Source organism: Lepidochelys kempii, chromosome 7 (genome assembly GCF_965140285.1).
Source record: "Lepidochelys kempii isolate rLepKem1 chromosome 7, rLepKem1.hap1, whole genome shotgun sequence".
NCBI classification, from domain to species: Eukaryota; Metazoa; Chordata; order Testudines; family Cheloniidae; genus Lepidochelys; species Lepidochelys kempii.
This window is the reverse complement of record NC_136386.1, coordinates 123,227,242-123,252,522: the sequence shown is the minus strand read 5'-3', so window position 1 is coordinate 123,252,522 and position 25,281 is coordinate 123,227,242. Positions and strand designations below refer to the sequence as shown.

The 25,281-nt window shown below is 44.5% G+C and overlaps 1 protein-coding gene and 1 long non-coding RNA gene across 18 annotated transcripts in view; both read right to left on the bottom strand.

Moving 5' to 3' along the window:
* BTRC (beta-transducin repeat containing E3 ubiquitin protein ligase) overlaps positions 1-25,281 on the bottom strand; it is a 176,472-nt gene that overhangs the window by 119,224 nt on the left and 31,967 nt on the right. For 6 of the 17 annotated variants that reach the window (XM_073354542.2, XM_073354546.2, XM_073354545.2 and 3 more), the window contains one exon: positions 2,216-2,323. The exons of 8 other annotated variants lie outside the window; for them this stretch is intronic. In XM_073354542.2, coding sequence (XP_073210643.1) covers positions 2,216-2,323 — 108 coding nt within the window. Of the gene's footprint in view, positions 1-2,215; positions 2,324-25,281 lie in introns of those variants that run through there. 3 more of the 17 variants (XM_073354549.2, XM_073354557.2, XM_073354550.2) reach the window with 2 other exon arrangements.
* On the bottom strand, positions 15,704-20,381 carry LOC140915091 (uncharacterized). Its single transcript, XR_012160094.2, has 2 exons — positions 19,289-20,381; positions 15,704-16,216 (listed from the first exon to the last, which is right to left on the bottom strand). It is a non-coding gene; the product is annotated as an uncharacterized LOC140915091 (long non-coding RNA).

Sequence of the window (25,281 nt, the reverse complement as noted above, 5' to 3'; positions counted from 1 at the left end):
CAAAGTCTATTCAAAAACTGATTGGGTTAAAGACAAATGCAAATGCTGCAGAAACTGGTGCTGGATGTTCAAAGTTTCTCCCCTCAGTGAGTACAGAATCAATGCCCCAGCATGGATACTGTGCTGCTGGAGAGGTGTTTCGGATGGCACGTGAGGCAGAGTTCCCCATCGCTTGTGGTCATTAAATAGCCTCAGAAATTTCTCACAGGAGTATAGCTAAATCCCAAATTCTCACTGTACTTTCAAATGGATACGGTATTCATCATCACTTCCAGTCCTGAACTGTTGTGTTCCTTTTCAGAGTAGCAGCCGTGTTCCTGTTATACAGTTGATTTGTTCAGCTTCAGATGGGGATACAATTTGTTAGTGGTGAAATGATTCTTGAATATCAGTAGTTTGTAAAGTGCTTTGGGGTATCCTGAGATAAAAGGTACTATATAAATGTATGATTTTTCTAAAAACAGAAGTATATATTGTGCTATCGGAAACAGATCAAGAAGAAAGAGGGGTACCGGTTTCTGTATGCAAACTGCACCGCACACACTATCTGGGCTTGCCCTTAAAGCAGAGCTTACACATGTCAGATATTTATTCCTCAACACAAATCCAAAAAGAGGCCCATCTGATTCAGTCAAATTATGCAAATCAGGATTAGAAGTAGGAATCTAAATACTGCCCGTGTCTCCAGAGTCCTCTTAGAAGGATATAAAAGCTCTCTTCCCCTCCCCCACTGAAAGCTCTGCAACAAGCTGGTTTCAGCCAAGGAGGGCTGACAAGACACCTTCCAGAGTCCATCAATGCTAGTGCTAGGTCAGCTAGAAGGGTTGCTGCAGAATGATGTAAGACACTTAAGCGGCCCCTGGGACTGAGAGCATCTCTCCACAGCACTCCCTCGTCCTGCCAATCCTGGGAGCAGGAAACCAGATCCAAAGGAAAATGCAGGTTTCTTGCACGCCATCTCTTGAAGGCAGGTAACTGACTTTTGTCAAAATGATTCACAACTTGAGGGGCATACTGGATCAGTGATTGCTCTTCGATTCCCAGAGGCTGCTGGGGAAAAGCCCCAGTGGCCAACATCTGCCTAGGATAACAGACTGCAGCTATTCCTCTCTAGTATGCACCCTGAAGCAATCATTCATGCCATTTCTGAGTAACAGCCGTGTCAGTCTGTATTCGCAAAAAGAAAAGGAGGACTTGTGGCACCTTAGAGACTAACCCATTCATGCTCAAATACATTGGTTAGTCTCTAAGGTGCCACAAGTCCTCCTGTTCTTTATTCATGCCATTGAGCCTCCAAGGCTTGATTTGCAAGGCTCTACCCCTGAAGTACCGCAGAAGCCTCACCTAGTGCAGAAACAGTTATCAACTTCCAGTAGTGCCCAGAACAAAGACAACACCCGTGTAGCTCAATCTGCACTGCCTCCATGTTCATGTCTAGCTGTAATTCAAGGTGTTGGCAATGATTTTGAAGCCCTGAATGGTCTGGGACGTGGTTATTCAAGAATTGCCTCTCACTCTATACTCCAAATTGACAATTAAGATTGGGTGGGACAGGCTTGCTATCAGAACTGAAGATTTGAATTCTCCATGTCTAGCAGTAGACCCTTTCCCATCCTTGGAATTATTTCCCTTGAGAGTTCAGAGTCAAAATCTACCAAACTTCAGAGTACAAAGCAAAATCCACTTGCTTTGTGTGGCATCTGATTAACTTTTCTATGTTCTAATTTTCTGTAACTGAAGCTCGTGGGCTGCCATGATTAAATTTAACAAAATAAATATGAACACAGGGCATCAGTTATCAGTGCCACTGCACCAGCCCATTGCAAATTCTTCTAATAGTTTTAAGAAAAATGTTGATAGCAAAATTAAGGCAATTGGCTATACATAGGCCCAGATCAGAGACTGTGTGATGAATACTGTGTGCGAGTTACACTTGTTAAACTTCAGCTGCATGCTTTTGATAGACCTGAGAAACAATGGCAAAAAGTTGATGGTACCAGACCACTTCAGGCAAAATGATATTAAAAACAAAGCAATGAAAATGCCTCAGAGTGATACACTCAGAATCTACACGAGATGAGTTTATGACTGTAGGAGTTTTGAATGGCATAAGGAAGCACACAGTTTGAAGCAGAATAAATGGATGTAAGCAAGCAAGAAACAGACATGCACACAGAGTGAGAGAGAGAGAAAGAGAGAGAGAGAAAGAAAGTACCTGGAAAGCTGTGAGTGCGCCAGTCCCTGGGTTATACAGGCATCGCAGCGAGGGCATGCTGTCCGCCAGGCTGGAGCAGCCCAGCCACAGAGATCTGGGCATAGAGCACTGCAGAGAAAGGACAACTATGAGATGGGACTGTATGAGACAGGATGGCACAGATTACAGGAACTTTGACGGCTTAGCTGAATTGCATCAACACAGTTGCAGCTGGCCTCTAAGACTGAAAGAGCTTCAAGAAACACTACGGATTGATTTGTCTCCTCAGAAACTCTTAGACGACACAGTAGCAAAAAGTGAAAAAAAGAGGTTATGGTCCAACAAATTAATTATTTAATCAACTTTTTGCATCAGTTTTCGTGGTACTGCACTAAACAAAGTTATTTCTTTCCAATTAATCAGTTCTCTCTCCCTCCATGCATAGTCACCTCTCAAATATACCACAGAGAGGAAGATTCTACAAGGTAAGCAGAAAAATGAACGACAAATTCCATCGGATAGTGTCAGGGAAACAGAAAAGATTTTGTGGATTTTGTTCCATGCACTCCCACCCCACCCTTGCACCAGTGTGAGTGGGAAAAGGGTGGGGAAGATCCTATGCCCAAGGACAATAATAACTCAGTTACTGTTTGCAAAGGTTTTCTGTTTCTACTTGCTCTGCTATTCATTAACTAAACTACAGTTACCATAGCAAACTGATAATTCACCTTTCCAAATGGATCAAAAACAAAAATAAAAAAGAGGGGGTTAGCCCATCAAAAAAAGGAAAATAGTAGTCACTGATATTTAAAAAAATAAAAGGAGGACTTGTGGCACCTTAGAGACTAACAAATTTATTTGCGCATAAGCTTTCGTGAGCTACAGCTCACTTCATCGGATGCATGTGAGCTGTAGCTCATGAAAGCTTATGCTCAAATAAATTTGTTAGTCTCTAAGGTCCACAAGTCCTCCTTTTCTTTTTGCGAATACAGATCAACACGGCTGCTACTCTGAAACCTGATATTTAAAACTATTTTGTTCTGATATCCATAGTTTTTAAATCTTTAGCACGGCAGGTTAAAAATATTACTGGCATTTTGACAGCAACCTTGTTCTGATCAGTTACAGAACTTTTGAGCCTGAACTTGCTGTTTATTGTATCACTGGCATGGTGGTATAATACCAATGCATTTTAAATGGGCAGCTAGTTACAAACACAGTAGGATATGACAGATTAGTTACATGAAATCTCACACCATTATATTCTTCATCTCCACACCCCCATGCCATATTAAGCCTTTTTTTTTTTTTTAAGAAGCAGGGGGATGAGAGAAAATATGAGTGGAAGGGACAGCTGTAACGGTGTGAAATGGCAGGTGCCTTTTGAGCTGCTATTTCTCACTGCTCTGGGAGGAGTGGAAAGTCCTGCACTAAATTTAATATGTGGGAGCCATGTGACCAATCCAGAAATGGGCAGAAAGAGGACAGCCTCCTAAATTCATAATTTGTTACCATATAGTAAACCACACTTGAATTAACCCTATCACCAGTTTACATCATGTCACTTGGGATATTTTGCTCCAATTTATGCTTCCGCTCCAAATATACACATATTTTTCAAATTCACTGGAGAATTTAACCTAGGAAAAAGTGCTTTTTAAAAGTTTTGGTTACCCTAATATAATCTCACCTCAATTTTATAAATAAATTCTACACTTGATAAAGAATCTAGAATTCAAGAATCTGTATACTTTAAAAACACAACCCCCCTGTGTGATAGTAAAGTGTCACCTATTTTATTGTCAGGCAAACTTAAGTCGAGAGAGAGCAGGAATTATGGACCAGGTATCACAGCAAACAATAGAAACCCAAGTCACATTTCTCAGTCTGCTGTTTTAACCTACCAGACAATACTTGAGTATTCCAACATACGGAAGAATTCTAAATCCCAATACAAAAACACAAAACAAAACCTACTCTTATTATCTATAAAGCTCTTATGTCCAGAAAAGTTAAGAGATCAGTGTCACAGAACTCCTTGCAGCTAATCAGGATGTACTTATTTACATACGCAAACTAGTTCGTTAATATTGGTCCAGACCTCAGTTATTATTGATCTGTGAGGAAGTACACAACAGAAAATAACCAACTCCTTTTGTGACTTTTGAGCCAGTCAGCTAGGATTTTTCTCATGTATGTAACAAGATTTACATTACCACTGGAGTTCTGTTCCTTTTTTTTTTTTTAAATCAGCATTTGTCTTTAAAAGAGCAAAGGTTCACATATTGGGGGGAAATGTCATTCCTGTACTTGCTTTCTGCCCATTGAAAGAAACGAAGCCTCTAAATTACAATTGGGGACTGAAAAAAGCTTATTCACAAGCTTGAACAAAAGGCCTCAGGTGTTTCAATAGAAACAGCTTGTGTGTAAATCAGATGAGTGACCCAATAGAACAACTTCATTTACAGCCTGATCTCTGAAAAACTCAACATCCTCCATCCCCAGCCACCAACCAAGCTGGATGTCAAATACTCACTTCTGTATTGACAGCTCCACCAACAAGGGGCTGGCCTCAGCATTTACTATTTGAAGCTGACTGACAAAACCCTCTCTTGAATCCATGTCAATCTACATCTATATTTATTTATTTTTAAAAGGCGCAAGCAGCACTGAATTTTGACTGTAGCCAGATGGGAACCTTGGTATTGCCACAAGGTACTGGTCCTAACCCACAGTAGTTTCTCTGCACATCTAACATTTAATTATACTAATATTTTGGATTTCTGCATACCTGTTGGACCCAAGAGTGCTTTACAAAAATTAGTAAGCCTCAACACATGACAGTTATATCAATTTCATAGAAGGGGAAACTGAGGTGGGGGGAAGGAGACTTGCAGAAGGTCACAAAGCACATCCGCAACACAGACAAATAGAAATTAAGTCCTCATTCCCAGTCCTCTGCTTTAAACACAGGAACATGCTCCACTACTCCAGAATGTAGGAAATGCAGTATCAGATCAGACCAGTGGTCCATCTACTGCACAATCCTCTTTCTCACAGCAGTCAGTACCAACTGCTTCAGAGGAAGGTGTAAGTCATCCCAAAATGGACAGTTACAAACCAACTTTCCCATAAGGGAATTTTCTTCCTCATTCCCAACACTGAGGGTATATCTACACTGCACACTAAGCCCGGGCTCTGACTAAGGTTTGACCCCAAGCCCCATTTCCGTCTACATACAAAACAGTATGACGCAGATCAGCAAACACTCAGGACCGGGTCCTTAGACCCTTCCTCCTAAGAGGGTGGGTCAAGGTCAGAGCCCAAGTCCTGCTGAAACTTCAGTCTAAGCCCTGTCATTTTGGAGTGAGGACGCAGCTCATGCCACAGCCTGAGTCAGAAGGTCTGCGAGTGCAGTAAGGATGAATTAGCACAGTTGTGGGACCTGGGTCAAGCAACTGTAAAACCAGGGTTACAATGCAGTGTGGACACCGAAGGGAGAGTTTGGAAACACCGAGTCCACAAGCACAGGTCCCACAAATCTGGGTTTACAATGCAGTAGACATACCTTTAGTGGTTGGCTTAAATGCAGAAGCAGGATGGTTTTTTATATCTGACATATCACATCTACTATAATTCTGAATGTCCTTTAAATATAAATGTCTAATTCTTTTCTTATTTTAATCTTGCTAAACCTTAGATTCAATTATATTTTGTGGTAAAGGTAGCCACAGACTAATTAGAAATTGTGTAGAAAACTATTTCCTTTGTTTTAAATTGGCTGCCTTTCAATTTCATTGGACAGCCCCTTGACCTTGTATTCTATGAAAGGTTAAACAAGAGCACACAGTTTCCCTAGGCCATTCATTATTTTACATACTCCCATCTCATGTGCCTTCCTATTCATCTTCTGTCTAAATGAAACAGTCACAATCTTTTCAATTTCTCCTCAGAGAGGGAATCATTAGGTTTCTTTCTTTCTTTTTTTTTTTGGTCTTCTATCTCTGAATAAATACTAGGTAATGCATTTCATTTTCTAGTGGGTTGTCCATTCACCTACCTTTGGTAGGTCCCTCTGAAGATCCTCAGTCGAAGACTGACCTAGATTTTTGTCATCGGTTCACCCTCCACCTTCCTAAATCATGTAACATATTAAAACAAAACCAGTTCTAATACAAATCTCATTGTTAACTTTTGCCATGTTGAAAATTGATGATTTATTCCTGCTCTTTGTCGTCTCTGAGCCAGGTTCTAAACCATGGCAACAATGCTTTACCTTGACAAAGCTATCCTACCTGTTTTATCAGATTTGTTCTCTTCTGGGTCCTTTCAGCATGTGTGTCATGTCAGAGGTTACTAAATATTATTTTATTAAATTCTGTTCGAGATCAGAAATGCATCCCTGCCTGCAAAACCGAATGGTTATTACCTGGAGAAAAAAGCAGATAATTTTCAGAAACACAATGTGTTTTACAAATATAGTGCGCACCCAAAGTGTGTGAAAACTGAAATCTGAATCCACTATAGTAAGAAAACGTAGGATATAGTAGTTCAAAGATTAGATTTTTGAAAAAGCAAGTTTTGGGGAATTAAAGCTATTAAGAGAGGCAATGGGAAGAAATATTATGGCCTTTGTGTAAAGAAGAAGGTTGATGCAACCTAAAAGAGACAACAATTAATGTGCAACAATCTACACTTCAAGTTCACAGTGCAGCATCTCTTGCTATAGTAGGTGTGACCCTTTAGTATAGCTACAATGCCTTACATTTTACAGGACATGTTCAACATCACTTAGCAAGTCAGTGGCACAGCCAAAAATAGAACCCAGATCGCCTTATTCCAAGTCCTGATTTTTGGTCAGTATAATCTTATATTAGGTTGGGACAGGAGCTGCTTCTCCACATCGAGTTCCGTCTGCAGCCACAGCAGGATTGTTCTCCCGTAGTAGTGTCCAGTGCTTTGTGCAGTTCAGTTTTAAATGATTAAGCAATAGGGCTTCTGCTTCTCTTGGGAAAGTGTAATCTTACCTCCTACCTCCCAAAACACATACTGGAAGTGTGGAGAGAGAATATGATCACAGCCTACTAAGGTCTGGAAAGTGTAAATGCTAACTAAGGAAAGGAATTGTTCCCACTGGACCAGTGCGCAAAGTAAGTAAGGGGAATGAGATAAGACTGAGCAGAGGGAAATTAAGGCAGAATACCAGGAAAAAAAAAAAATCTAACAATGAGTTCTATCTAAAGTAGATGCTGCACTTGTGTCCCAAAGGAAGCGGTGAAAGCTCCATCATTTAAAACTAAGGAAACAAGACCCTGGAGACTTGGCTGCAGGAGAACAATCATGCATGCAATGGCTGGGATTGGACTAGATATAACCAAACACCTCCAGTTTCTGATTCTATGAGAAGATGTCACTTTGTAAACAGAATACTGTGGCCTTTGGCCAGCAGGGAAGCAAGCTCTTCCAATATAATATTCTTTTTAGAGTATTACTGCTTGTATCCTTTTTAAAAATAAAATGAAGGCAACATGGCTTAGGAGTCTTGACCCATGTAAGATCAGGATTTGAAGAGCTCTGTGCAAGCTGGAAAAGCTTGTCTCTTTCACCAACAGAAGCTGATCCAATAAAAGATATTATCTTCCCCACTTTGTGTCTCTTAAGGTTATATCAAGCACACACATTGAGGTTAACAGTCACAAGGCCATCAGTTGACAGATTCCAGTGACGACATAATAGACTAAACATGTCATGTGGCCCCGCTTGTGATCTACCAGCAGAGAGAAGCATTTTTTGCCATTGCCAATTATTGTTTTATGGATCATACACAATAAAAGCATGAGAACACACATATCCATATCCCTTCACTCCTGCTCAACTGTGCCTTTTTGCCATCACAACAATGTCAAAACGGTACAAGTTCCATCACTTTGCCACTTGCACCCAATGTGCGCCTTTCATGTAACCATGGAACTTAGCTCATTTTAGGCAACATATCAGTTACATGTCAGCTAGCGTTTACATTATAAACTGCTATTCCCATGGATTTATAACAGCCATAGATATTCACTTTGGCTCAAACTGGATGTACCAATTCCAAGCCCAAGAACAGTTTTCATCCCCTCAACCTTTCTCATACCCATACAACAGCACACACATCCCTGCACCTTTGGATCAAAGAAAAAAATCTGAACATTCGAAGACAGAAAAACAAGGAGTTTCCAGTGCATATTTTGCTCTGTTACAATCCAAAAATAGCCCTGTTAAAAATTAACTGCATTTGGCAAGCAACTGGAAAAAGAAAACCAACACAGTCCTTTTTAAATATCTGCAAAACAATTAATGAACAGTAAATTCTTCTCCATTAAATTTTGAAATATATAAATATAAATATATATTATACACACACAAACAGTGGATACCAGGCATTCTAAATACATAATTACATGAGTGCACCTCCAACTTCCACAGGAGCCATTCCGGTGAATTGTGTAAATAATATGCCTTTAAAAACCTTAATATATAAATATAGATTTACTAGTTGTGGAACAGTTATATATACCCTAGAGATGAGAATACACTTAAAAAAACAAACAAACCAAAAACCTGCCTAATTATGAGTTTACCAGAGAGACTAAAAGGGCCCAGAGCAAATTAATACTTTTATAACTTGTAGAGAAAGTTGTTTATTTTAATTTTTGTTTGTTTTTGTTTGGAAATAAGAAAAAATGTAAGAAATAACTGGAGGTCTTAATTAAGCCAACAGGAAAACACAGAAAATTCACATTTAGTGCCGATGTTCGCTTGCTATTGCAGGATGCTGTGCCTGGAAGTTATTTAAAACAAACAAACAAACAATCAAATAATTCAGACTTGATTAGCTGATGCCTTTTTTGAGGAGCTTTTTTTTATTATTTTAAGATCAAACTTCTAAAATGAAAAGAGAACAATCGCCTCCTCAAAAGGTAATGATTAGGAGCATATCAATCGGCTTTCACGCTGACAACTCTCAACTGAGGATACTGCCTCAGAACTATGGAGAAAGCAAGGTTTCAACCCTTTCGTACCTGTTTTCTTCGAGATGTATTGCTCATGTCTGTTCCAGGCTAGATGTGCACGCTCTGTGCACAGTTGTCGGAGATTTTTCCCTTAGTGGTATCCGTAGGACTGGCTCTAGCACCCCCTGGAGCCATGCATGTATGTGCCAGTATAAGGGGCGCTGCTGGCTCCACATCATCTCAGCTCCTTCTTGCTGATAACTCTGATGGAGGGGTAGGATGGAGGGTCATGGAATGGACATGAGCAACAACACATCTCAAAAGACAACAGTTACGAAAGTTTAGTAACCATTTTTCTTCTTTGATGGCTTGCTCATGTCCATTCCATGCTAGGTGACTCTCAAGCAGTACCCTCGGAGGTGGGATCAAGGTTTTTGGACCTGCTGACTGCAACACCACTCTTCCGAAACTGGCATCATCATGGACCTGCTGGGTGATGGCACAGTGGGACGTGAAGATACAGACTGACAACCATGGTGTGGCTCCACAGATGTTCTGGATTGGTACTTGTGTGAGGAATGCTGCTTATGAAGCCTAAGCTCTCATGGAATGAACGGTCACGATGTCTGGAGGTGGAACCTTCAACTACATGTAACAGGCCTGGATACAAGCAGTTCTCTTATCCTTTCCGCTGCTGCCACAGAGTTGCATAGATTTAGGAAGGGCTTAGTGCTCTCTGTGTAGAAGGCTAGGGCCTGCGTAACATCTAATGTATGGAGCCAACGCTTGTTGGTGGTCTTTGAGGTTTTGGAAAGAAGGCCAGAAGAAAAGTATCCTGGTTGTTTTAGACTTGCGACACCACCTTTGGAAGGAAGGCCGGATGGGGGCACAGCTGGACCTAGTCCTTGAAGACACTGTATAATGGGGTTCTATCGTCAGGGCTTTGATCTCAGAGACCCTTCTGGCTGAGGCGATCGCCACAAGGAAGGCAACCTTCTGAGAGAGAAGTAGCACGAAACAAGATGCTAGCATCTGGCTTGAAGGGAGGCCCAGTGAGCGTCAACAGGACCAGGTTTAAATCCCATGGGGGGATCAGGTCACAAACCTGAGGGTAGAGTGTCTTTCCAGGGCCTTGAGAAACCGGAGCATCATCTCGTGGGATAACACTGATTTGGCCCTGCACTGGAGGGTGGAAGGCTGAGACGGCTGCCAAGTGAACCTTAATAGATGAGAGAGTCAGACCTTAATGTTTAAGGTGGAGCAAATAGTCCAAGATAGACAGCAGAGAAGACCGGGATAGATACAGATTCTGCTTAAAGGCCCAACACGTGAAATGTTTCCACTTAGCCAAGTAAGTGGCCCTGGTGGAAGGCTTTCTGCTACCTAGTAAGACTTGAGCAGGCCTGTTCGGAACAGGTTTGACTTCAGGGTTCAGCCACGCAGCAACCATCCCATCAAGTGCAAGGAGACGAGGTACGGGTGAAGCCAAAGGCCAATGCCCATGGTCTTGTGAAATCAAGTCCGGACAGGATTGGAGCATGAGTGGAATGGCCCCTGAGAGGTCCAGAAGCGTACCGAACCAATGCTGGCATGGCCACGCCAGAGTTATCAGAATAACTCTCGCCTTGCCCTGCTTGATCTTTGCAAGATCTTGTGAACCCAGGGGATTGGTGGGAAAGCGTTCAGCAGGCGGTCTGCCGATGAGAGCCGGAAGGCATCAAAGACAGAACCCCTGCTGAGCCCAGGCAGCAAACAGAACTGATGGCATTTCCTGTTCTGTTTGGTGGCGAATAGGTCCACGTGGGGATGCCCCACTTCTGGAAGATGACATTGGCAACCTCCAGGTAGAGAAACCACTCATGATGAGGAAAAGGACCTGCTGAGGTGATCCACCAATGTGTTCCAGGCTCCTGGGAGATGTGACGCTTCGCGGTGAAAGGCATGTTTCACACAGAAGTCCCATAGCTGGAGGGCCTCTTGGCACAGGGCTGAAGATTGAGTTCCTCCCTGCTTGTTGATGTAAAACACTAAGGCTGAGTTGTCCATCAAGACCTGCACCATTTTGCCTGAGATCTGGGGAAGGAACACCTGACAAGTCAAGTATACTGCCCTCAGTTCCCTGACATTTATATGCTGGGAGAGTTCTTCCTGGGACCAGAGGCCCCGAGTCCGCAGATTGTCAGGGTGGGCTCCTCACCCCAGGTCTGAGGCGTCCTAAACCAAGCTTACCAACTGATACAGCACGGCAAAGGGTATCCCTCTCATTTGGAACCTGGGTCTCTCCACCAAGTCAGTGAAGCTATGTCAGACGATGGAATCGTGAGTACTGAGTCCAGGTGATGTCTGCCTGGGGAGTAGACTGATGCCAGCCACAACTATAGGGCTCGGAGGTGTAGCCACATGTACTGCACCACATAGGTACATGCCCCCATGTGACCCAACAGTTTGAGGCAAACCCAGGAGGTTGTAAGAGAGTGGGCTGCGACCTGGGGGAGATCACGTCTGGCATAGTTCGGAATCTGGTCTCCGGTAAATAGGCCTTGGCCTGGGTGGAATCGAGCACCACCTCAATGAAGTTTATTCTCTGAAGGGAACCAAAGTTGACTTTTGCTCATTTATTAACAGATCCAGAGCCTGAAAGGTGGCCCATACTATGCCAATGCTGTGCTGGACTTGAGCCTGCAAGAAGCCTTTGATCAGCCAGTCATCAGGTATGGGTAGACTCGTATGCCTCAACATCTGAGGAAGGCTGCAACCACCACCATACACTTTGTGAAAACCCATAGGTCTGCAGACAGGCTGAAGGGAAATGCTGTGAATTGGTAAGTGGTGTTGACCCACCACAAACTGATGAATCTCCTGTGTTCGCGGCAGATGGAGATGTGGAAATTGAGAGTGGCGTACCAGTCTCTTAGATCCAGGGAGAGAATGATGGAGGCCAGAGAAACCATGCAGAACCTCAGGTTTTTTAGATATTTGTTGTGATGCAGGTCCAGGATGGGCCATAGACCCCCTACCCCGCCTTTGGCCTTCATGATTAGGAAACACTGGAATTAAAACCTCTTCCCTCTCAAGTCTTGAGGAAGCTCCTCTACAGCCACCACACCTAGGAGGGCCTGCACTTCCTGGACAAGAAGCTGCTTGTGAGAAGGGTCCCTGAAAAGGGACTGGGTAGGGATGGCAGGGTGGATGAAAACTAGAGGGTGTAACCGACTGTTATAGTGCTGAGCACCCAACGGTCCAATGTTATGTAAGACCATGATGGGTGGAAGTGTGACAGGCGGTCCAAAAACAAAAGGATGGATGGATCCAGAGTCGAGACTGGTATGTCATCTTTGGGCACACCTTCAAAAGGCCTGTCTGGCCCCGCCGGGGCATCTGTGTGAGCCCAACTGGGAAGATGAGACAGAAGGTAGGGGTTGAAGACATGTACAGTCCTTTTCCTTTCTTTTGTAAGGAGGCACCGGGAATCTGGGAGGCTGCTGGGGCCTAAGTGCTTCCTGGAGGCTGGGGGCATGTAAAGGCCCAGAGAGCGAAGCGTGGCCCTCAAGTCTTTGAGGCCATGAAGCTTGGAGTCTGTTTGTTTAGAGAACATGGATGCACACTTGAAGGGGAGGTCCTGAACGGACTGCTGCACTTTGTGAGATAAGCCCAATCACTGGAGCCATGACCCATGCTGGTTAGAGATACGTAACTGGAGGCTACCCACTAAATAAACATGGTGTCCGAACAGGTCCAATCTCTTAGCCTCTATTTTTGGGGGTTATGCTCGACTACCCCATCTGTCCCGCTTGTTTGCGGCAGACACCACCAGGAACCGGGGAGAGGCGGGTGGTGGTGGTGCACGAGTACAGGTACTCAAACTCACTGGCTGATAATATAGTACTACTTCTCTGCCCTTTACTCCTGGGGGAATTCTGTACTACTGCACGTCCACAGAATTCATGTGCCCCGCAGATTTCTTTGCTTCCCTGCAGAAAAATGATTCTCTGACAGGGAAGCAAAGGGAAGCTGCAAGAGCAGTCATGCACCATTCCGTAGCTGTGCAGATACATCATTTCAGGCACCCAGAGCAGCAGGCAGAGAGGTAAATCACCGCAGGGCTGGGGACATCCCAGCAGGTGGCTCCTGCCCTGAGCCGGAATCAGCTGCTAGTCCCAGCTGGGCTGGAGACAGGAGAGGACAGAACTTCCTTTTCCCCTGCAAGAAGTGGCTGGGGCCAGAAACCTCACCTGGCTGCAGGAAGCTCAGCATCCTCCCCTGCTTCCTGTCCCCATCACTCCTCAGCTGCAGGGGGAGGGGTCATTGTAGAGGAAGCTGCTACCCCATTTGCCAAACTCCTATGCATCTGGTCCTTGCACACCAAGACATCCCCGCCAACCCTCACCCCATACACCCAGAACCCCTCTAACCCTCCATACCCGAGCTCCATCCCACAAACATCTATGGGAATTAGAAAAGAGTTGGTTCCATGCTTCTACTTCACTGACCAACTATAGTGAAACCCTTTGGGCCACCACAATTAAGGGCATTTAAGCAATAACACAATTCACCAGGCAAAAAACACAAAACAAACAGTCTTCAAGCCAAAAGGATAACAGTATATTTCACTTATGAAAGCACTGAGCCAGATCCTAGGAGACTGGAAGGGTTCAGAATGATTGGCTCCCATTAACCAGAGAGTGAAGCCCTCTAGCAACGTTCAGTAACAGTACATTCATTAGGACCTTCCCACTTCCAAGAACTTGGGAGTGAGTACTGGACTTCTCAACCTCAGCACTGATCATTAAGGCTACGTTTTCGTCATGGGCATTTTTAGTAAAAGTCACAGGCAGTAAACAAAAATTTACAGCCTGTGACCTGTCCATAACTTTTACTAAAAATACCAGTGAATAAAATTGGGGGGAGGGCTGCCCAGGACACCGCAGGTGCTGGGAGAGGGTATGCGGGTGGCAGCATGAGGCACAGAGCTGCCTGGCCTTGCCTCTGCCAAGCAGCTGAGCAAGGGGGATATTGCTGCTTCTGCGGAGCCCCCCAGATAAGCGCCACCCTGAGCCGGTCTCATCCTGTCCTGTTCCCAAACCCCCTGCTCCCTCCCACACCCAAACTCTGCTGCTGGGGGATGGGGGGCACAGTACAGGGGCCCGAGACTGCCCCAGCAGCAGCCGGTGCGCCTGGCACAGGGGCTGCCTTAGCTGTCCCTGAGCCAGACACACCGGGCACTGCAGAAGTCACAGAATCTGTGACCTCTGTGACAAACTGCAGCCTGATATCATTGATGTCAGTGGTGGGTTCCCCCCATTCATCTTTCAGATCAACCTATAGCTAGTAGGTTTAGTCCTCTGACTAGTAGGTGTTTGGTAAATTTTACATTCCCTGCTATACCTATGAACCTCAATCCATCAAAGTGATTTCCCCCGGTCTCCTATTCATTGCTGTAGTTGCTCTTAACTCTCCCTTCTCCTGTATTATACTGAATATTCTCTAAGGCCATGTCTACACTACAAAGTTAAGTCAACTTCAGTTACGTGAACGATCAGAAACCACTGTAATTACACCCTAGGGGTAGCAGTGATGCAAGTATGCAGGGCCATAAATCGCCTCCTGCTAAGAATGACTGTGACTCTGTGCAATGAGTGGGAAATAGCGGATGGCTATGCAGCAATGGGATTCCCTAATTGCGACAGGTAGCATACATTTCCCAATGTTGGTTCCAGACCACCTTGCGACAGAGTACATCAACAGAAAGGGATACTTCTCTGTGGTACTGCAGATGCTGGTGGATCACCAGTGTCATTTCACTGACATCAACGCAGGATTGTCAGGGATGGTGCATGACGCACGCATCTTCAGGAACACTGGCCTGTATAGAAAAGCTACATGCAGGGACTCTTTCCAGGCCAGAAGATTCCAACAGGGAATGCGGAAATGCCCAAACTGATCCTGGGAGACCCAGCCTACCCCTTAGTCCCGTGGCTCATGAAGCCTTCCACCGGAAACCTTAACAGCAGCAAGGAATGCTTCAACAACAGGCTTGGCAGGTGAAGAATGACTGCAGAATGTGCGTTTGGCAGATTAAAGGGTCACTGGCACTGCCTTTTTGACAGGTTAGTCTTCAATGAGAAAGATATTCCCATGGTCATAGCAGTCTGCTGTGCTCTGCATAACATTTGTGAAGCCAAGAGAGAAAAGTTTCCACAGGAATGAAGCACTGAGGTGGATCGCCTGGTGGCTGATTTCAAGCCAGACACCAGGGCTATTTGAGGGGTTCAATGAAGCAGGGGGCGCTATTCAAATAAGGGAGGCTTTGAAGCAGCATTTTGACAATGAGCCCCAGTAACATGTCTTTCTGTAATGCATTGAGCCAGGTGTTGTTTACTTGCCACCTTGAATGACCCCCATAATGATTCCTGCCTGAGCGTTAATTGTAGTCTGCAAATGGGCTGATTGCAATAGAAATTCACACACAGTGGCAAACACCCTGTGTAGGTCACAAATAAAGACTCACTGTCTCTGTAAGACAGAATTTTTATTAAACAGCAATACACAGCTTAACATTTCTCACAAGGGACAGTGACAGTGAGCAACTCTCTCCGAAGTGAGGATCTCTCGGTTGCACGTAAGTTCAAATGTCATTATGGAAAATATCCCTGGGGCGGGGCGCAACAGGTACTGCAATGTACTGGGAATATGAGAGGAATGTGTGTGGGGAGTTTGGGGAGGGCAAGGAAGGAAGTTCTGTATGGGCTACAGGGCGAGTCGAGCACACGTATTCCACCTACAGTGCAATCGGGACCTTAGCGTCTCTGTTTGGTCCTCCATGAGCTTTATTAGCCACTCCTGACCTTGTCTCCTCTCCTGGCTACCCACTTCGAGTTTCTCGTTTATTGTGTCTCTCCATGCTCTGTGCTCGCTATCAGCCAGATCTGATGATTGCAGCATTTTGTGAAGCACGTCCTCCTTGTTTGCCTCCTTATCAGACGGAGGCGCTCCACCAATGCGTAGGAGCTGCCCCTCAAGAGTACATCTGCAGAAGGAAAAAAAACCAAAACAAAAACAGTCAGTATTGTCACAGTCCCAAACCGTAAAAGTTACATACACCTCTTTCTCACTTTCCCTTGGCAAACGCAGCACAGCCAGAGCACGAAACGTGGTGAGATCAGCCCAAGGAGGGGGTGGTGAAAGATGGGACAAAGGATCTGGGTGGTTTCAGAAGGGGATCCGTACAAGTGCCTAAGGCCACTATTCGGAATACTGGCACTGTTTTCCACAGGCGGGGTCAATCGATGCTAAAATCACACTACTGAGGGTAACCAAACATGCAAAGCTGCATCTCCTACATGAGTGTGGCTTCAGACTGGGTCTGTACGTTGCTCATCTTTGTGCTGCTTTGGTTCCTCCAGAACCAGTTGCCAATTGGCACAGCAAAGTTTCCTACAATGGGAGAAGAAAGTGCTATGGTGCAAGTGCTAGAGGAGCCAACTGGGGGGGGGGGGGGGGGGAGCTTTTCTTGACCTGCTGCTCACAAACCGGGAAGAATTAGTGGGGGAAGCAAAAGTGGATGAGAATCTGGGAGGCAGTGACCATGAGTTGGTTGAGTTCAGGATCCTGACACAGGGAAGAAAGGTAAGCAGCAGGATACGGACCCTGGACTTCAGGAAAGCAGACTTCGACTCCCTCAGGGAACGGATGGGTAGGATCCCCTGGGGGACTAACATGAAGGGGAAAGGAGTCCAGGAGAGCTGGCTGTATTTCAAGGAATCCCTGTTGAGGTTACAGGGACAAACCATCCCGATGTGTCGAAAGAATAGTAAATATGGCAGGCGACCAGCTTGGCTTAACGGTGAAATCCTAGTGGATCTTAAACATAAAAAAGCAGCTTACAAGAAGTGGAAGGTAGGACATATGACCAGGGAAGAGTATAAAAATATTGCTCGGGCATGTAGGAATGAAATCAGGAGGGCCAAATCGCACCTGGAGCTGCAGCTAGCGAGAGATGTCAAGAGTAACAAGAAGGGTTTCTTCAGGTATGCTGGCAACAAGAAAGCCAAGGAAAGTGTGGGCCCCTTAATGAATGAGGGAGGCAACCTAGTGACAGAGGATGTGGAAAAAGCTAATATACTCAATGCTTTTTTTGGCTCTGTCTTCACGAACAAGGTCAGCACCAAGATTGCTGCGCTGGGCATCACAACATGGGGAAGAGATGGCCAGCCCTCTGTGGAGAAAGAGGTGGTTAGGGACTATTTAGAAAAGCTGGACGTGCACAAGTTCATGGGGCCGGACGAGTTGCATCCGAGAGTGCTAAAGGAATTGGCGGCTGTGATTGCAGAGCCATTGGCCATTATCTTGAAAAACTCGTGGCGAACGGGGGAAGTCCCGGATGACTGGAAAAAGGCTAATGTAGTGCCCATCTTTAAAAAAGGGAAGGAGGATGATCCTGGGAACTACAGGCCAGTCAGCCTCACCTCAGTCCCCAGACAAATCATGGAGCAGGTCCTCAAAGAATCAATCCTGAAGCACTTACATGAGAGGAAAGTGATCAGGAACAGTCAGTATGGATTCACCAAGGGAAGGTCATGCCTGACTAATCTAATCGCCTTCTGTGATGAGATTACTGGTTCTGTGGATGAAGGGAAAGCAGTGGATGTATTGTATCTTGACTTTAGCAAAGCTTTTGACACGGTCTCCCACAGTATTCTTGTCAGCAAGTTAAAGAAGTATGGGCTGGATGAATGCCCTATAAGGTGGGTAGAAAGTTGGCTAGATTGTCGGGCTCAACGGGTAATGATCAATGGCTCCATGTCTAGTAGGCAGCCGGTGTCAAGTGGAGTGCCCCAGGGGTCGGTCCTGGGGCCGGTTTTGTTCAATATCTTCATAAATGATCTGGAGGATGGTGTGGATTGCACTCTCAGCAAATTTGCGGATGATACTAAACTGGGAGGAGTGGTAGATACGCTGGAGGGCAGGGATAGGATACAGAGGGACCTAGACAAATTGGAGGATTGGGCCAAAAGAAATCTGATGAGGTTCAATAAGGATAAGTGCAGGGTCCTGCACTTAGGACGGAAGAACCCAATGCACAGCTACAGACGAGGGACCGAATGGCTAGGCAGCAGTTCTGTGGAAAAGGACCTAGGGGTGACAGTGGACGAGAAGCTGGATATGAGTCAGCAGTGTGCCCTTGTTGCCAAGGCGGCCAATGGCATTTTGGGATGTATAAGAAGGGGCATAGTGAGCAGATCGAGGGACGTGATCGTCCCCCTCTATTCGACATTGGTGAGGCCTCATCTGGAGTACTGTGTCCAGTTTTGGGCCCCACACTACAAGAAGGATGTGGATAAATTGGAGAGAGTCCAGCGAAGGGCAACAAAAATGATTAGGAGTCTGGAACACATGAGTTATGAGGAGAGGCTGAGGGAACTGGGATTGTTTAGTCTGCAGAAGAGAAGAATGAGGGGGGATTTGATAGCTGCTTTCAACTACCTGAGAGGTGGTTCCAGAGAGGATGGTTCTAGACTATTCTCAGTGGTAGAAGAGGACAGGACAAGGAGTAATGGTCTCAAGTTGCAGTGGGGGAGGTTTAGGTTGAATATTAGGAAAATCTTTTTCACTAGGAGGGTGGTGAAACACTGGAATGCGTTACCTAGGGAGGTGGTAGAATCTCCTTCCTTAGAAGTTTTTAAGGTCAGGCTTGACAAAGCTCTGGCTGGGATGATTTAATTGGGGATTGGTCCTGTTTTGAGCAGGGGGTTGGACTAGATGACCTTCTGAGGTCACTTCCAACCCTGATATTCTGTGATTCTATGATTCTAAGAAACAAAGGAGCTCTACCAAGGAACCTTCAGCAGAGGGACTGCAAAGTATCTGCAGAAAAGCTCGCTAGAGATCTCAATGGACGGTTCCCAGGAGACCCTGGTGTTCATCAACAAACTTTTCTGCAGGGCCCCCACTGTGTAGCTGCACAGGGGAAAGAGAAGCAGATGGAAACAGAACCTAGTGTTGTTAATCTCCATCCCTTCTCCCATGTGCACCATGTAACAAAATAAGGACATCTCTTCCTCATATAACCCTGCAGTATGAAAGAAAAATTAGTACTTACCGGAACTCCTCTCTCCTGCTTCAGGCACACCAGAACCAGACTGCTGGGACTGGCTAGACCCCTCTGGAGTCAAAAAAGGGGTCCTGACTCACCATGCTGCCAGAGGAGCCTGTCCCACATTCTCCTTGAACTCGACCTCCTCGTCCATCACTTCATCCTCAGGGTTGACTCCGCTGACTGCTGCCATGACGTATCCATGGAGCTCTTAACAGTGGAGGTGGAGTCGCTGTGGAGGATGGCATGCAGCTCCTTGTAGAAGCAGCATGTTTTTGGCACCACACTGACAGTTGGCCTCCCTTCTCTTCTGGTACGCCTACCTCAGCTCCTTGATCTGAGCATGGCACTGCTGCATGTCCATTCCACAGGAAGTGGAATTTCAAAAATTCCCAGGGCTTTAAAGGGGAGGGGCACATGCCTGTCTACCTGAGTGCAGGGCAGCAGAGTAGAAACTGCTTACCAGAGCAGTCATGAGAGGCAGTGTGTGACACCTCCTGGAGATGACTTAGGGCGACATACGAAAATGCAGTGTCTACACTGACACTGTGTTGCTTTACCTTTGTCACAAAATGCTCAATGCTGTCATCGAGGTGGTTTTATTATGTCTGCGTAGCAGGAGAGTTAAATCGGCGGGAGGAGCATTGCAGACACTTCCACTGTTTTGTCGACAAAACTGTGTAGTGTAGACGAGGCCTAATGCCCTGATACCTTCCCAGTTTACCATACATTTTCAAGAGTTTCCAGCGCTATAGCAAGTTTATTAGGTAATACTCTTAATAACCAAAGCTGATAGCAATCTGAATGGACTGATTTGTATATGTTTAGATTATACAAGTATTTCTTTACCTGTATGGGATCCAGAAGGAGAATGTCAGTTTTAGATGGGGCGGAGGAGTGTCTCCCCACCCAGAGTCATTATGAGACTTTCTCAGGCTTGGTCTACGCTACAGTTAGGCTGATGTAAGGCAGTTTAGATCAACCTAATTATGTTAGTGTACACTCTACAGCCTTCCTCCCGCTGATGTAAGTGCCTTACTACAGCAACATCATAACTCCACCTCCATGAGAGGTGTTGGGTTTATGTCAGCGTAGTTAGGGCGACGCAGTGTCTGTGTAGACACTGCACTACTTACATAGGCTGTTGGCTGTCATTCTTGTCAATTTCACGGCTCCAGCCATGAAACTGACAAGAAAGCTGGGTTGTCACCAAGACAAGTGGGTGGCTTCCCGCTCCCAGCTGGGCTGTTGCCTGCCTAGCTCCCTGCTCCCCGAGGGGAGCCCAGGTGCCGCCCGGATGCTCCCTACTCCCTATTGCCCGGAGCTTAGCTGCATCCCTCCCCACGGCTCTCAGCTCCCCAGCGCAGGGCTCCTGGTGGGCATCTCCGGGTCCCTGGCAGCTGGGAGCCGGGAGCCAAGAGCCCAGAGAGCAAACGGGCCCCCGGCAGGAAGCTGCATGTGCAGCTGAGAGCCCAGTCTCTCAGCCTCCTATACTGCCCCTCTTAAGTCAGTGGAAGCGCTCCTGGTGAGGACGTGCACCACCGACAGGAGGAGGATAGTGTGGACATGAGTGACTACAGTAATTACTTGCAGTGGTTTTAAATCGACCTAACATAGGTCACCTTACATTTCTAGTGTAGACATGCCCTCAGTCTCTGAGATTAAAGGTGAGCAGAGGTTTCTTAACCAAAGGAGCTAGCTTGTCCTAACTGAAACATGCACAAGATTTTCCAGTGATGGTTACAAATTCCTTCAAACACCTAGCAGAGACTACACCTTACTTAAGGAATATTACAATTTAATTGTTGGAAACTGAGTAAATAACTCTCCTGGAATTTACAAGCTTTACTGTCTGTGCCAGTGGATACTGATGTTTCCATGAATTGTTGCTTTTTGTTCCACAGAGCTTATAAATACCATGAAGTGCATCTGTGGCTCTTACGACTGCAGATGCCATACCCTTCTTTAGAGGTACTGAAGAAACATTGTGATGCATCTGAAGAAGTGGGTTTTTTACCCACAAAAGCTTATGCTCAAATAAATCTGTTAGTCTTTAAGATGCCACAGGACTCTTTGTTGTTTTTGTGGATACAGACTAACATGGCTACCCCCTGAGACTGGAAGAAGTAGAGACTTTCAGACTGGACCTAGACGTTCAAAATGACTTTTGCATGAATAAAAAGCTTCTGTGCTCCAGCTCATGAAAAGCAGGCCTATGGACGATTTCTCACGAAGGTCTGAAGCATGGAGGTATTTGAAGTTCCTAGATCAACATTCTGTATTAAGTAGGCTAAAAATATTAAACTTTTCAAAAAGTGAACACATGATTATGACTAAGTCCCAGTTTTTAACTGCTGACCCTTCACAACTTGCTTATTTTTGCACTCTCAAATCTTACTGTCTCCCCTCCTTGTGCCTCCTCCTCACCACCAGCCTCCATTTGTCCACTTCTCCCCAACACCTTTACACTTTCTTCCATGCCTTGATGCCCAGGATACTAACCTTGGAAGTTGATTAATATTTACACAGGTAACTGAATGTGTAAAGTACCAGCCATTCGTTATCAAGTATTGTGCAACTACTCTCCATTTTGTTATTTGTACCGCAGTAGCACCTATCGGCCCCACTCCGGGACCTGTTGCATTAGGTGCTATACACACACATGTAATTTAAAAACAAAAAACAGTCCCTGCCTCAAGAAGCTTAAAATCTTAATACATGACAAGAGACAGTAAGTGAATTGAAAGGAAGGATTGCCTAACAGTTAGGGTGTCATCCTGGGACTCAGGAGAACTAAATGCAATTCCCTGCTCTGTGTCAGACTTCCTCTGTGGTCTTGAGCAGTCACTTAAGTCTCTCTGTGCCTCGGTCCCCCCTTCTGCAAAATGGGGATAACAGCACTTCCCTACTTCACGGGGTGTACTGAGGATAAATATATTCAGGATTGTAAGGCGCTCAGATACCATGGTGCTGGGGGCCAGATAAGCACCTAATCTAGACAGATGCAAGTGGCCAAGAAGAAGAAGAAAACAGTGAAATGATCACATTTAGAATAAGCAGCAGAAGCCCTGACACATCAACTGCCTAACCACATTGGATTCTAAACTACTATGAAGACATATCAAGGCTCTAAGGGGAACCCCACACTTGGGACTTTTATCTACCCTAGTTCTATAGCTCCAAAAATATGTACTACAGGGAACAAACCTCTACTGATAGGGAGATGAACTGGATAATTTGTCTTTTCTATTTCCAATTTGTATAATTTTATACAATCAGTTGGGCACACTGAGCATATGCTGAGAGATTGTTATGTTATGCAACTACCACACAGGAGTGTTTTGAGGACTACTTAAATACGTGCACAGCACTGTACATTTTCAAAATTCTTTATGAGTGCCACATATTAATGAGCTACTTATTTTAAACTTTCCTCCCCAAAAAACCGGTATATGCATTTTTAAATTCAAATTATCTGAAGTCTCTAGGTACTCACTGGAAATACAGAATATATCTTTCAGAAGGTAAGGAAGGTATGTCAGTGACGGTATTACAAAACAGGGACAGAAACAATCTCTCTGGACATTTCTTCTAGGAAAGCTCAGCTTAAAAGGACGGATCCAGATTTCACTGAGGTCACGATTTTTATACCCATTTTTCCAGCTGACTTGACTGATGTATAGCCGATTCGTATCTCAAATGCCTTCTCTGATTATAGTGGCCTTTCCTGGCGCCAATCTAGCTAAGGTAAGCACCGGAGTTTCCAGTATAAAATATTTGTACAGGTTTATAACTTGGTTCTAAAAATTATACTCCAGGATACTGTGGGTGGTAGGGAGGGTCAGATGAGCTCATTATATTAAACTCTTTATGTGATACAATACTAAGGCACAATGGTACATGAAGGGCAAGGGTCAGTTTTAACTCTGAATTACCTTGCTCTCACCAGTCACCTAAACAATATTTAGTTTTCTTGTTAATGTAATCAAAGACATTTAAGCTAATTAACAGCTTTAATTTATCTGACTTCACAATTCAATTTAAAACATATAGGATTTCTATATATAAACAGGAATGGGAACAAAATATTTCTATTGATCTTATTTATGTACACATTAAACCTAAAAAACCTTTGGCTTCCACAGGGAATTTTAGTTAGTTTTCAAAAGGCTCAGCTTTAAGGGGATGGGATGTTCCACACTGTTGGAAAACACAATGCTGCCATTTGAAGAAAGAAGATTAAATCAAGAACAGGGCTGAACAAAAGAACTGCAGGTGTTTGTCTTTTACCAAAGGATGAACTTATAGGAACCCAGACAGAAAATGGAGCTTTACAGATTACTTAAAAGTCTGTTCTTTAAATCAAAATGTATTTCTGGTCATCTGTATTGTACTTCCTCTAGACCACATATGTATATAACACAGCTCTCTGCTACACCACAGCAACATTAAATATAAAAACTTGCTATTAAAGGGCAGAGGGTAATGGCATTAGTGTGGGCGACCCATGCTCAGGTAGTGATCAACTATTAACTCCACTTCAAGTAGGCTGAAAATATGCAAGTGTTGCCAGCACGGTTTTTAGATAAAATTGTCAGTTTTATGGATATTTATAGTATGTGTCCAGTCTTGCAGAACTCCATCTTCCTCCATCTCATTTGTAATATAAACTGCTTTTATCCCACATTAATACATTGTATTACTGGAATACTTCTCATTCTGTATAAGCAAGGCAGCAGATCAATACCCGGCTACACTGAGGAAACGAACCATTACCGCGGAATCCTGTTAAAAGCACACTTAGAGGAATAAACTTGATGCATAACCATAGCGCCATTCTATTTGAATAAATATTTAGGTTTGTGCATATTTTTAAAGTAGCTTTTTGACTCAAATCCTATTTTTAAAAAGGCCATTATAACAAGTCACCTAAAACTAAATCCATTTCACTTCAATCTCTTACCATCTCTGCTACTTACCCGAACTATGTGTTTAAAAAAAGGCTTCTCCCCCGCCCAACACCACCACACACACACACACACATGCACGAGCCACTTTACTCCTGTAATTCCTACTGTGAAATCATAGCACTGAATTTGTGACAGCTATTTCCATCGAGGGGAGGGGGGACGGGGGCGGGCACAAGAATAGGTCTGTAATTTCACTGAAGGATCAAGCAGAAGGAGAAGCAAAACAGAGGAAGATGTTTATTAATACTCAACAGTGGCACAGTGAAATCAGAAAGATACCAGCCACAGACATTGATTTTTTGAAAGATTCTTTTTTTTTTTTTTTAATTTGCTCCACTGTGAAAGACTCCATATAAAAGGCTCACTTCTGAACATGGTAAATTTTTATACATTTATTTATATTTTGCATGTATAAAAAGCACCCTTCCATATGTACCTGAGCACTTGGTAAAACTTATGAAAATCTACCTCAGACACAATCTAGACAATCCTTTCCCTACCACACTCTCCCAGGCCACCACCTCGGACCAAAAAGGATGTTGTGCCCTGTAGGACAACAAATTTGGGCTGGGAGACAGACGTTAACTGCAAAGCTGAGGTCCCTCTACTGAAATAACCTGCCTCCTCCCCAGTTATGTTTAAATTAAGAAAACATTAGCGTCAGTGTCCTAGCTGACCTTCGCTAGTGTGAAGGACTATGGAGAAAGAGATGGTTTCTCAGACAGTCAGGGTTCAAGCCCCAGAGAACTCTTTCGGAATATTAGAAATTTACAAAGATGCATTTGTTATATTAAAGACCACTGCTTTGGATTAATAATATAGGACCCAATCTCCACTGCCTCTTAAGCATTCAAGCAATCTTAACTCCACTGAAATCAATAGGAGTTAAGAGTACAATGTACTTTGAAGGATCAGGTGCTCGGTTATTACTCATAAGATAGTGAGACACGACTTGAAAGACCCAAGACCATTAATAACCCCACTCAAACCTGTTATAAAATTGATCATGTGAGATTAAGTTTATTCTGG